At 50.1% G+C, this 13,343-nt stretch overlaps 1 protein-coding gene across 1 annotated transcript; it reads left to right on the plus strand.

The window, feature by feature from the left end:
* The first annotated feature begins 10,721 nt into the window (after positions 1-10,721).
* Positions 10,722-12,617, plus strand: LOC144108644 (uncharacterized). The gene is made up of 2 exons (XM_077641828.1): positions 10,722-11,006; positions 12,293-12,617. The coding sequence occupies exons 1-2, from the start codon at positions 10,897-10,899 to the stop codon at positions 12,615-12,617; spliced, it is 435 nt and encodes a 144-aa protein (XP_077497954.1). The 5' UTR covers positions 10,722-10,896.
* The last annotated feature ends 726 nt before the right edge of the window (positions 12,618-13,343 follow it).

The raw sequence follows: 13,343 nt of genomic DNA on the forward strand, positions 1-13,343 counted from the left end.
CTGCAGCCATGTTTTCTCGTTTCAATAAGTCGCGGTCCTGCTTATCGAAAACGCAGAAAACCTTACGCTGCGACGCTGTGTAGCGAAGTCGAAGCTTTTGACAGCACAGCGTTTTCGACAGGAGGCAGCAGCATGTGCAAGGCGGTGCATGGATGCCGAACCAAGACCAAAGATCTGAGCCTGCACTTGCTGAATCGGCTCCGTGCTTTTCGTGTGCGCAAGGGAGATTCTAGAAGTGGGCATATCTGCAAAGAAAAAGGAAAGGTGACAGACACGCAAACATACCGAAGTCCCGGATACTCACCGTGGCAGAAAAGTGAGCGCGACGTATGCCTTAAGCCGCGGCGATGAAAAAAAAAGTAATATGGAACCTAGCTTGGCTGCAGCGGAAACACGATGTGCCACAGACCGAAGGCAGCGTCCGTTCTTCGGAGTTGCTGGATGAGGCTGGCGAGATTTCCGAGCGCCGTATACGGCCACAAACCACATGCCGCTTAAGAGAACATAGTGGCTTTGTCGCAACGACGTTTGGAACAGGTTTTTGTTACGTGACGCAAGCGACAGTGGGCTCACATATCTAAACCCTCTACAGCTGACCAGCCTATACGCCTAAAGCTGCACACACCGCGAGTCCTAGCTCACCACGCTTCCGTCACGCACAGAAAACCCGATGGTGACGAACATGAAACCTCTCAAATGCTGCGTGGTTTGTGTCATTATTCCAATGCTTGCGGAAACAGTGCAAGTGAACCTTGAATTTTCTCTAGCAGCACAGAGCAGGTTTCACGGACACATGTCACCCTCGCCGCGAGGCTTTGCCCCGCACTCACCTTCGATGCCGGTGGCCTGGCTCGGAGGTATGTTCCTTGGCAGTCGTCTGTCGGTCGTGAGTGTAACGGCTTGTAGGTATCTCAGTAGCGACAGTGAAGACGACGCCAACCCACTGGCAAAATGCACAACGTTACGTCCAGAAGCACTGCCGCTAGTAGGGCGAAAGTAAGTTCTCGCGGAATGCCACCCAACTCCACATCAACCAGGAGCAGCGGGTTCTGGCTGGACTGGCGACTAGGTTGTTGGGGAGGAGTGGTGCGGAGAGCGCGGCGCAGCGTGCAGAGGGGTGACAAAGCTTGATAAGGTAATCCAACTGCAATCCAATGTGACGGATGCAGCAAGTGGCACAAAATACCGCGGCCATATGCGGCGGTGACCACGGAGCACAAGCACGAGGAAGAAGTTTTCGGTCTCTGCAGTCGCGAAGCTCCACTGTTCATGGAAACGCAGCTGGCCGCCCACAACTGCCCGCCACGATAGAGCAGACCCTCCGCACTCAAAGCAGTCCAGGGCGGCCGTCCCGTTTCTGCGCAGACGACCGCGACTGCAGCAGCTCCGATATGAGGCGAACAACTTGTAGGAACGTCGTAGGAAACATATCCGAGTGCCATGGGAAAGCGGGCAATGATCCAGACAAGCGATGTCGGTGATGTCAGTGAGGTTTCTGCCCCGCCAGGCGAAAAATTACACGCCGCCGGCGCCCCAGATGGTGACGTGACGGCGGCCCTGTAGCGGTGGCTAGCGCCGAAGACCAAGCGCACACGCGTGCTCATCTCACGGAGGCTCAGACGAGAATGACGGCCTTGCCAGACGTGCGGTTTGCGGAGCGCACGGATAGCACGGCCACTCGCGCTGAAGAGAGCCTGGGCAAGACCTTGGCCTGGGGTCTGACTGGAATCGTCACGAATGTCGTCACTTTATGCCGCTTGCGCATGCGCGTTATTGTCGCCGAGAGGGCTTTCTTTTTCTTTAAGGCGTTGTGCGGCGTCGGACTTATCAGCGATAGAAAATTTCCCTTTTGTGCTGACGCGGATGACAGTGCAGTGCGCCGCGGCTTCTATGGACCAACGGTTGTCGTGGCCTCTCGCCAGTCTTGGTGAAATGGTATCAAGATCTTGATTTAGACCGGCACGTTTCGCCATGCATGAGCGCGCTTGAGCTTTGGCGACGTTTTTCGTTCCTCTTATTTCCTCCGCTTCTAACGAGCGGACTGAAATCATGGGGTGCATTTTCACGTCCCTGCGTGTTATTCAAAAAACTTGATGGATTCTAATTTCCGCAGAGTGAAATAAAGCTCTTCAAAGACCAAATGAGACGTTGCGTATTATCCATACGGCGAGATACGTTCGACCTTCGCGCGTTCTTATTTTCTTGCCTGATCGCTTCTGATAACGCATATATGTGACTGGTTTACCGTCCTAAACGGCGCAAAGACCCCTCCCACCTCCCCCCCACCCCCCTCCCCGAGGCATCTATACTTTCTCCGGCTCAGAAGACATGTAGAACAATGGTGGATACACACACAGGTCGTGAGCCCACGCCCCAGAAGGAAACTCCGCTTTGAAGTCCGAATCGAGCTTCGGCAGCATGGGGGGGGGGGGGGGCCGATGACGTAAGTACAGCGGCAGCTGTGGCTTCCGAATTCAACGTACATCATTGACGGTGACCTATAACTGACAATCAACTCTTTGGACTGTCTGTGCGTAAGGCTTGTGCTTGAAGAGAAGGAATCGCCGCCACATGTAAAGGCAGAACTTGTGAGACACCTTGTCCTTCAGCTTTTTCAACGTCGAAAATGTCAGTTACTTGCGCGTCAGCAGGACATGTATGCTTTGAAAACGGTCAGGGATCGCTGCATAAAGTTGCGACAAATTGGGGCGCCGCCGCAGAACACGCTCACGCAAGCTACCTTTGTGTGGGCCAGTCGGCGAGACATCATTGACAGGAACGTCCAGGCTTGCATTGCTAACAGTCCGCCCGAGCACGGGGGTCGTTGAATAACTTCAAGGCGGCCGACTGCATTCGGGCCAATATTGTCAGCAACCAAAAGTTTGTAGAACAGCGTTCCGAGTGGTGTCATACGATTTCTCGTTGCGCATAGCTTACATGTGTTAGTCAAATTGGACGCTAGCTTGTGACAGGGATTCGAACCGACCACATATGCACCTTTAATTCTATGCCTTATCGAGATGTGAGAAACTGTTACAGCGCCATTTCCTTTCCTCATAAGCCAGTTTTCTTATCAAAATGTCACTCGGACCATTGTGGCCTGAGCGTTCGAAGGCGCGTATTCTTCATTTCTCAGTGCGAAACCTGCGTTCGCCTTCACAGAAAAAGCAGAGAACGGATGCTCACAATTTTGGAGCAAATGCAGTCACTGAAACTGGCGCCACATCGTGGTGACGCCACCGACACCACCACCACAACTATCGCGAACGTACCGGGACTTTTACTAGGCCAACAAGTGCCGCTGACGCTGAGGACTCCTGCATCCATCTACAGCTCTCCCATGCCTGACAATTCTGGACAAAAGCATTTTTGAGCGGGAAACTGTTAATCCGCAGATCACCCCACGGCAGTCCTTGCATTATTTTTTAACGTTCTTGCTATCAACAGCGTTGCCCATCAGAAGAATGAACCATTACCTTCAATATTCCCTTAACACCAATATTACCATTTCCCATTTTCAAATATTTTGTCCGATAATGTCGGACATGCTATAACGACTTGTGTGTGACAGCGATAATTGTGTATGATTGACCCTGCTATAGAGAATCCAATGATTCAAAAAGGATTTCATCGTTTTCGCAAATGCTATGCTACTCAAAACTTATCATGTGCATGCAGGCATTTTCTTTTCGCCACTACTGATTTCCGTCACGTTTCCTCAAACTTGACGTTTAGAAAATTGGTTTTTGTTCACAAACTTCGTCTGCAATAAATTTATTCCTGCCCGCCTTTTAGCCACAACACCTGCGCAGATTTCTTTTTTTAGTATCCCGTGCTTTGGTGAACACGCATGTTTGACTTGTACTAAAAAAAATTAGGCAAAGGTTTAATTTAGCTAAACCTAAGTAACCAAAGCGAAAGCTTGAAAGTTGTCCCGGTAAATCTTGGCTAGACTTGATTGCGTTCGCTTGGATCACCCATGACGATTGCTGCCACTGAGTTGTCGAGAGCTGTTGCAATCCGTTGGCACCGGCCGAGAGGCAGCGGAGGCTATCTGGACAGAGCGAGCGCATGGCTCCGGCGTAGCTGCGGTTGAGTGACGTCATGGTTGTCACATGACTAGTCAGAAGCGAGTGCTTGGTTTCGGCTGCGGTGGCTGAGTGACGTCATAGGCTCCTGGTCAAACTCGCGCACACGGCGAATAATGACGTTATAGCGTCAGTATCTGTCTTTCCCTGAATCCCAAGATTCCATTTTCTGCAGGTTGACTCATCTAGCTCCTGGCACCATTTCGGATTTGCTGCTTGAAAGTGAAGCATTTCTGCCCAGGCGTCATCACTCCTGTTCTTCTTCCTGGTGGCTGTTACCGCGCAACAGCCCACCCTGTACGCCTTCTCTACACGACAGCATCCAGAAAACTCCAGCCACTGTACAGCCACCCTGACCTGCAACGAGTACAATCAGCGCTACATGCTTTAGAGCTGCCGCGGCAACTACACACATAAAAAACCTTTGCGCGCACATATGCGCACAACGCAAACTTTCTGACAAGAACACGAAGGTACGCAATGACGTACACAATATAAATTGCACCAAAGGAATCCGCGCAAACACAGCCACCGTAATTACCTGCCATAACTCAACCATTACAGCTGTCGCTACCGTGAGGGCACTTGTGTTGATGACGACACTCGTGATGTTCTTCATGCATCGGCGAAATGTGCCTTTTCAACACATCGCCAGAGGTTAACAATCTGCAGCCATGGGCTAGGCACACACAGAAGCTACACCCCTACAGTCCACAACTACACGCATGCATACCGACACCACCACCACAACTATCGCGAACGTACCGAGACTTTTATCGAGGCAACAAGCGTCGCCATCGTGTTGACGGCCAAGAGTGCACATATGTTCACGCATCGGCGACGTGCGCTTTTTAAGCGCAATCGCTTGAGCGACATCACTTCTGTTCCTCTTGCAGGGCTGCCATGTGCCGCATTGGCCACTCCGCACGCATTAATGGGCAGAACACCATCTAACCGCAACCCACCCCCTCCCAAACACAGCTGCACAGTAGAGCTGCCATGACGACTAGAATCAGAACCCCACCTTCTGAATATAGTCGTCAGCAACACGTGTTTAGATTCTTCATTTGATGATTAAAATTTTCATAACTCCTGGTTATCTAAGAAAATGACACGGAAATGACCCAGAAATCGCGCTTTGCGCAACGTGGCGGTGGTGAGGTATGTGCGCTGCATGCGTTCGCGTGACAACTTAGTGGCAAAAACGTGGCACTGGAGCACCATAGCCCGCCGCCTTTCATTGACGTTGGCAACATTGTCTCCGTTAATTTTGAAGCTAAAGCTTCACTACGCTGCCTCATTATGATTTCGCGGTGCTTGCGGTTTTGACCTTCAAATGAGCCGGATGTCAAAGGTCAATGTAAAAGGTCAAGGTCAAAGGCAATGAGATTATGACGTGGACACCTCAGTCACGCATTAAGCTGCGCGGCAGTAGTAACAGATGTGCGCTGCATGGGTTGGCATTCGCAACGTTCTAGCAGAAACGCGGCACTGAAGAAGAAGCAGCACGTGTGGTGGCTAAGTGGTGAAGGCGCTCGAAATACATAAACCCCTCCCAGGATAGACCCATGCCAGATGGGCATCCACACAGTATGGACACTGTACCCTCTTTCGCGCAGGGGAACGGCCTTGCGTGTTCACCGGCTAAATCAAAACAGAAACATACTACCTCCGAAACACAGCTGCACTGAAGAGCAGTCATGACCACTACAATCAGAACACCACCTTTTGACTGTAGCCATTACCAACACGCGCATCATTCCCACTCTAGCAGTGCCGGCAGCCTATACATCCCACGTACAACTAAACACCCCCGCCAGCAAGCAACTCCTGTCACTTAGACCCGCCCAACTGCAGCAGTCGATCTCAGCCTCACAGGCAGCTCATGACCCTTGGGAACCCTTTGAGTTGCCCATTCACAACACGGAAGCGATCTGCGGGCTACGCGGCACGGCGCACCACATAGGCGGCTGGTGAGGTGCATTGTCACGATGTCGCAGGGGCATGACAGTAGCCGACCTGTGCAGGATCATGCAATCATGCATGAGAACTTGAATCACCTACGTACGCCTTCCCGTACTATCGTCTGCGTCGCAGGGACGAATAGGTACTTAATGGCATTATTAAAACAGCATACAATTCGGCCGTTGGCCTGCCGGCATACGCCAACTGAGATTGATTGCTGTAGTTAGGATTTTTTTAACACGCTAGTTGAGCTAATCGAAGCCCATAAGACAGCACAAGTGACCCGCTTGTCGCTCACTGCTGAGGGACGCGTAATTCTCTACAAACTCCACATCCATCCCGTAAAGAAGATATGTGCAAGATCACATTTATCAGTCGACATTACTAGTAGACTAGCTGTGAAGCCAGTAGCCACGAACATGCTGCCAGGCAGACACGACGCCCACAGGAAAGCAAGGGCACCGGCTTTTGAGAAACAGCACAAGAACGAACCACGAGCAGTGTACGTAGATGCAGCTCAACACATAAAAAGCATACATTGTATGTATGGCCACTCCAAGTCAGCCCGCGTTAACACTACAACCTTTCACGCTAGCTCAATACGCGAGCCAGAGAAAGTAGCTAACGCACTGGCCATCGCGGAACCATTCAAAATATTCAGCAAAAAGCTGTAAGCGCGCTCGCAATGCGAATTCTGCGCAACCGAACTCTCGATCACATCAATGTGGTATGGGTTCTGCCTCACGCTGTTAACTGCGGAAAAGAGGGGGCCGACCATCTAGCCTGAGGTTTCAACCAACCGGGGGACAGGAGACCTCTCGGGAACGGACGCCCCCGCCTAGGCGCCTCGCTCGTACGCGGAGATTACAAACTTTTATCGCGAGCTAGCCTCCGCCGCAAGTGGCTCAGTAGTTAGGGCGCTCGGCTACTGATCCGGAGCTCCCGGGTTCGAACCCAATCGCGGCGGCTGCGTTTCTATGGAAGCGAAACGCTAAGGCCCCCGTGTGCTGTGCGATTACTTTCTTATCCCATTATCCCTTATCTTACGGCGCGGTTCAAGCGTCCGCCGATATTTGAGACAGATATTGCGCTGACTCCTTTCCTCAAAAAACAATTTTTCATGTTTTTTTTATCGTGAGCTTAGATGCGCCCCTCACCCCAACTTGGACAGGGCGCAAGCCACGGCAATCAGACGCCTACAAACAAAGGCAGTTCTTAGCCTCTAGTGATTATGATTAATCACGAACAGTGAATATGACCCCGCATGCCCGTACTGCGGTGACAGGACACACGGCATCCAAGAACATATATTATGGCAATGCACCAGCAAACCCCCTCCGACGACACTCTGCCCATACCGACACGAGCTCAAGAGGTCGCCCCCGACTGGAGGCCACCCTACCTGCACTCGCCCCAACTAATCTCTTTCATTTTGTGGCAGTAAAATTGTAACCGCACACCATTTCATTTCATTTCATTTTAATACCTTAAAGACCCACTGGGGGTATTACATAAGGGGTGGGTACATACAGTCAAATGAACAAGTGTTATGTTGAAAAATGGTTGGTAACAGCTTCGGCGAATGTGGATGGGCATGAGATGGTAGCGATGTCATTGGAGAGGTCGTTCCAGTCTACAGAAACACGGTGAAAAAAAGAAGCGGCACAGGTAACAGTACGGGCACGGGGGCGAAACACTTGGAAAGGATGACGAATGTGGTGGGATATGCCGGCTGGCGGGGCAATGTAGGGAGCGCAGCGCAGCGAACTATGGAAAAATTTATGGTATAGGCAGAGGCTAGAAATACGACGACGAAGTGAAAGGGGCGCTAAACTGGATTCCGCTTTTAAAGATGTTACACTGATATCGTACGAATAGGAGGAATGAATGAATCTGGCTGCTCTGTTTTGAAGTGACTCGAGCGCATTGATAAGGTAAACTTGATGAGGGTTCCAAACTGGCGATGCGTAATCTAACTTTGACCTGACAAGAGTTTTATATGCTAGTAATTTTACCTGTTGTGGGGCGTGGCGAAGATGACGTCGTAAGAATCCGAGAGTTTTATTAGCCGAGGAAATGACGTTAGTAACGTGTGTAGCCCATTATAAGTTGTTACACAGTGTGACGCCTAGGTATTTGTATGATGAAACGGACTGCAGGTGAACGTTAGCGACTACATATGGGAAATCAAGCGGGTTACGGCGGCGGTGGAAGGACAAACGTTTACATTTATGAGGGTTCAGTTCCATTAGCCAACGGTCGCACCATTCCTGTATGCGGTTTAGGTCATCTTGAAGGTATGTTGGGTCGGAGGCGTTAGTAACTGTGTGATAAACGACGCAGTCGTCCGCAAACATGCGAATATTAGAGCACACATTGGTCGGTAAGTCATTATTATAAATTAGGAATAGAAGCGGGCCTAGTACAGAACCTTGAGGGACGCCTGATGTTACTGGTAGCGGATTGGAATTTTGATTGTTAACAACGACAAACTGTGAGCGATTAGTCAGGAATTCTATCCATTTTACTATGTCGGGGGGCAAGTTCGAACGGGAAAGTTTTAGGATTAAGCGTTTATGAGGTACCTTGTCAAATGCTTTTGCAAAATCCAGGAAAATGGCGTCGGTCTGTAGGTTAGAATCGAGATTAGCATGTAAATCATGAATGAATAGAGCTAGCTGCGTTTCACAAGAAAAACCTTTCCGAAAACCCTGTTGAGACGAATGGAAAAAATTGTTCGAGTCGAGGAAGTTTATAATATGAGTATAGATGACGTGTTCCATTAGTTTGCAGGGCACACTAGTAAGGGAAATGGGTCGGTAATTTAACGGCGAATCTTTGTTACCTGATTTGTAGACTGGAACGACCTTTCCAGTTTTCCAATCGTCCGGTAGTTGTCCTGTTGAGAGTGACTGGGTAAAAAGTAAGCATAAGAACTCGGCACAAATATCATTAGTGTTTTTTAGAAGTTTCGAGTTAATATTATCTACACCAGATGAAGATGAGATTTCCATGTTTCTAATTAAGGACGCAATACCCAGCGCGGTTCGGGTGTCCACCGAGATAAGTGAGACAGTTACTGCGTCATTTCCTTTCCTGAAAACCAGTTTTTATTTTAAAAAGTCGAATAAGTAAAAATTCCGGCTAGGAGGAAAAGAAGACGAAGCAAGGGGTATATGAACTGAAGCCTTGGTCAGAATGTTGTGCCATCTTTTGATAGGCTAACAACAACTACGTCAGAGTGTTCCGGCCTCGCGCGTCTCTCTCAAATCCTCTCTGTTTGCACGTGCCAGCGATTTTCTCAGCACGAGCCTGTGGGTATGGCAGACTTTCCATTCTTCCTTCAGTCACGAGAACGAAACAGTGTTCTAGGTGGCAGAGATGCAAGGTGGCTCTTAGATTAGTCGTTCATTCCCGAGGCCTACCGATCAGGCGTTGAGACCACTGGTTTCCGTTCCGACTCGTGGTCTACGAAGCTCTGCGTCCTAGGAACTAAACTATCACAGGGGAACGCAACTCAAATATCCGCCACCCCATAAAAGCCTACACCAAAAAGAAGCAGTCGGCCGGAGGCTACTGAGTGAAGGGCTGCAGATATCTTGGACCACCTGGGGTTCTTTAACGTGCACTGAAATCGCCAGCTGACAGGCCTCTAGAATTTCGCCTCCAACGCAATTCGACCGCCGAAGTCGGAATCAAACCCGCGCCTTTCGGGTCACTCAATATTTCATGTCTCATGAGTGTTTTGCGTGATGTACAGGTGTCTACGGTTTTGTCTCCTTATAGCACACCCCTACAAACACTGCTACAAACCAGGCCTTTCTTAAATACCGTCATAACAGAACACATGGACCCTACATTCACGGGCAGGTGAAAATTCTGCGGGCAGTATGCTGACCACATTTATGGGTCTGCCAGTACAGTGCACATACAACTGTGATAAGTCAGTCAACAAGGGAGGGCTGCGAGGCGACCCTGTCCAGCTCGTACCTGGAGGCCCAGCGAGCCCTGGACCAGACAGCACGGGCAGCAGCGCGGCCAATGGGGTCCCGGAATAGGAACTGCCACCAAGCGCAACAACTATCCCCACCTCCCATTCCCAAGTTAATACAGTGCAACAACTAAGCTTTTCTCCTCCGTTTCCTGACGGCGTGGTTCAGGTGCCCGCCGATATGAGACAGATACTGCGCATACCTGCCGTGGTGGCTGAGTGGTTAGCGCGCTAGGCTGCTGATCCGGAGTTCCTAAGGTACTCGTCTGCTGTATATTGTCAGTGGATGTTAAAGATCGCCAGGTGGTCGAAATTATTCCAGAGTCCTCCGCTACCGCACCTCTTTCTTCCTTTCTTATTTCACTCCCTCCGTTATCCCTTCCCTTACGGCACAATCAGGTGTCCGCCGATATGTGAGACAGATACTGCGTCATTTCCTTTCCCCAAAAAACAAATTTCATTTTAATACTGCACCATTTCCATTCCCCAAAAAACAATTTTCATATTTTTTGAATTCGGCCGTGGCAGCCGCGTTTCGATGGAGCCAGTTATGCTCTTTTACTTTCCTCAAAATTATCGGCCTAGAACGTTGTCGACGCCAACGCAAATGAAGACATTGAACGCCGATGGCCTATAGAAAGAGGCGAACGCTCGGTTTCGGCGGTGGCGGCGGCTGAATTACGTCATAGCTTTCACGCGGTTTCTCTTCAGTACAAGCTCAAACGCTTGCACACTGCGCGCATTGCGCACTCAGCGAAGAAGCTACGGTGGGGAGCAAAGCTTTCGCTTTGAAAATTGTAGTAGTAAGTGGTTGTCGGTGTGCCTTCAACTAGCGTCGCTGTGGTGGCCACCATGGACCGAGAATTCCGCAAGGACCTGTTCGCTCTGCAAGACACGGCTCCCCGGAACTCCGTTTTGGTCACCCGAGCTGCTCAATTTGTGATCGGCGACCGACGCGACAGGTAAGCGCAACGCACGTATGTGGCTCTCTAGAGGGACGTAAGCAGTCGCATTGACTATCAGGTGCAAGTGCCGCACAGAGCAACATCAAAGCACCTGCTGTTGTCAATGCTTAACGCGGAATTATTTGCGGCTTCGACAGATATATGAAGCAAGGGTGAGGACGTTGGACGTCGTTACGGGGCTTCTAATGCACTTTACAAATGGAAGGTGTATTCCGTCTTTGCATCTCCCTAATAATTTAAAGCATGGTCGATGAGTTAGACAGGCCGAGCACTACGGTTGGTATAAAAATTAACATGCAAGAAAACCAAAATAATGTCCAACAGCCTAGCAAGGGAACAGCAGTTCACATATGGCTGCGAGTTGCTGGAAGTGGTCAGGAAATGCGTTCCTTAGGGTAGGTAAAGTGACCGCCAATCTTGACCATGAGAGGGAAGTAACTAGAATAAGAATGCCGTGGAGCCCATATGACAGGTACTCTCAGATCATGAATGGCAGTTTAGCAGTATTCCTCAAGTGAAAAGTATACAACAGATGTATCTTACCGGCACTCACCTACGAGGCAGAAACATGAAGGCTAAAGAAAAGGGATCACATTAAAAATGGTACGTGTGATGTTAAGAGACCGGAAGCGGGCGTAGCAGTTGAGGGAACAAACGCGGGTTAATGACATCTTAGTCGAAGTCAAGAGGAAGAAATTGACTTGGGCGCGGCATGTAATGTTTAGTCAAGATAAGCGCTGGTCCTTAAGCGTAACGAAGTAAATTCCAAGAGAACGCATGCGTAGTAGGGGGCGGCAAAAAGTTAATTGGGCGGATGAGATTAAGAAGTTAGCGGGGAAACGGAGGCCGCAGCTGGCAAAAAACAGGTTTAATTTGAGAGACATGCGAGAGACCTGTGCCCTGCAGTGGGCGTGCTTATGCTGATTATGATGATGAATTTTGATACACTATATTGATATTGGCATACGTTCACGCCTCCAAAGGTCCATGCAATGAAGCACCAAATTGAGAGATGAGAGCTTCTAATGGCAAAAGAATTCTTCAATGCAATTTCGAATTGTCATCGATGGCGACCGCACCGAAGAGCATCTTTGCACGGAAAGCAGTTACTGTTGTCAGTGTCCAACGCGTAGTGACCAGCGGATTCTTGAGAGGAAATCTCCAAATGGCAACAAACGTGCCTCAAAGAAGTGCCCTACTAATCTGGCGCTCTCAGTTCTGACTAGCCATTCGGGAAATGGTGGAAGAGCACTCTGTAGCACTGACGCCTACGATGACCGCAGGTACGCTGCCGAGGCCTTGGAACGAGTTCGTGGCCACGTCGCTTTGCCAGGGCGCGTCGCCGAGCTGGCTTCAGTGAGCGACGCCGAGGCGACCTGGATGATTCGGGCTGCTGCCGCGGGCCTTCGTGGCTTGGACGATTTCATGCGGGTGGCCGGCGTGGTCCAGCAGAGCGTGGTCTGCTTTCCTCGCGAGGACGGCCGCCCGAAGCTGGACACGTTGGGAGAGTTCGCCTGGAGCGTCATCAGGCGATACCTGTTCCTGGACGAAATTGCGACTCCGCGCAGAGGCGACGCGGAGCGTGTCAGCGAGATGGGTGGCCAATAAAGCGGATGGATTCCTGAGTGTCGTGTTTCTTCTCGTCCTCGTTCCGTTGCGCTGTGTCAATCTGTGTCGTAGAAAGTAAGCACCAACTACCCTTCTCCAGAATTTCCCTGATCCCAGCATTAGCAGATTTACGACGCAAGGTGATTTTAATGTTCGGATTGCTGCTATAAGATTCCACTAAAATGTCATGCTGGAAAGTGGAGATCCGCAAGTGTTGCATAAACCTCGTCAGACGACCGCCGACGTGAGGCAAAATACTCATTTACCAAGCATTTCATCCCGTGCATAAAAAAGTGTTTTTATTGCATTCTAACGCGTGTGTTTTTTATGAATCTGTACGAACAGCGCGAAATATGCATAATTTTTAATTCCATATGTCGCATGATTTTCATTTCATTTCTGAAGATTGAAGACCGATATAGAGGGCCGTGGTCGAGGAAAGATGAGAAAGAAACTGAGCTAGCACCACGACGTTGTTAAGGATCGTCATACCTCGTCTTGTATGGTCTGCCATAAAGCTCTCCCTAAATCCAGCTGTCCTAAGTCATGTGTACCCGGATAGATTTAAGCCGGAGTGCAGCAAATGCGGCAGCAAAGCCACCGTAGATCATATCTTCTGGGACTGTCCGAGATATCCCTCACCAATATCGCTTCAAGCGGTTCGCGCCCCCGAGAGGGTGGTAGACCTTGTTGCTCAGCTCCGACCCGGAAACCCACGTACAGGTG

Source organism: Amblyomma americanum, chromosome 10 (genome assembly GCF_052857255.1).
Source record: "Amblyomma americanum isolate KBUSLIRL-KWMA chromosome 10, ASM5285725v1, whole genome shotgun sequence".
In the NCBI taxonomy this organism is placed as follows: domain Eukaryota; kingdom Metazoa; phylum Arthropoda; class Arachnida; order Ixodida; family Ixodidae; genus Amblyomma; species Amblyomma americanum.

Excerpts from the sequence above, each read along its gene's own strand:
- LOC144108644 (XM_077641828.1), top strand. The coding sequence starts at position 10,897 with ATGGACCGAGAATTCCGCAAGGACCTGTTCGCTCTGCAAGACACGGCT. Across the intron at positions 11,007-12,292 it reads ATCGGCGACCGACGCGACAG|GTACGCTGCCGAGGCCTTGG; the intron begins GTAAGCGCAACG and ends CGATGACCGCAG.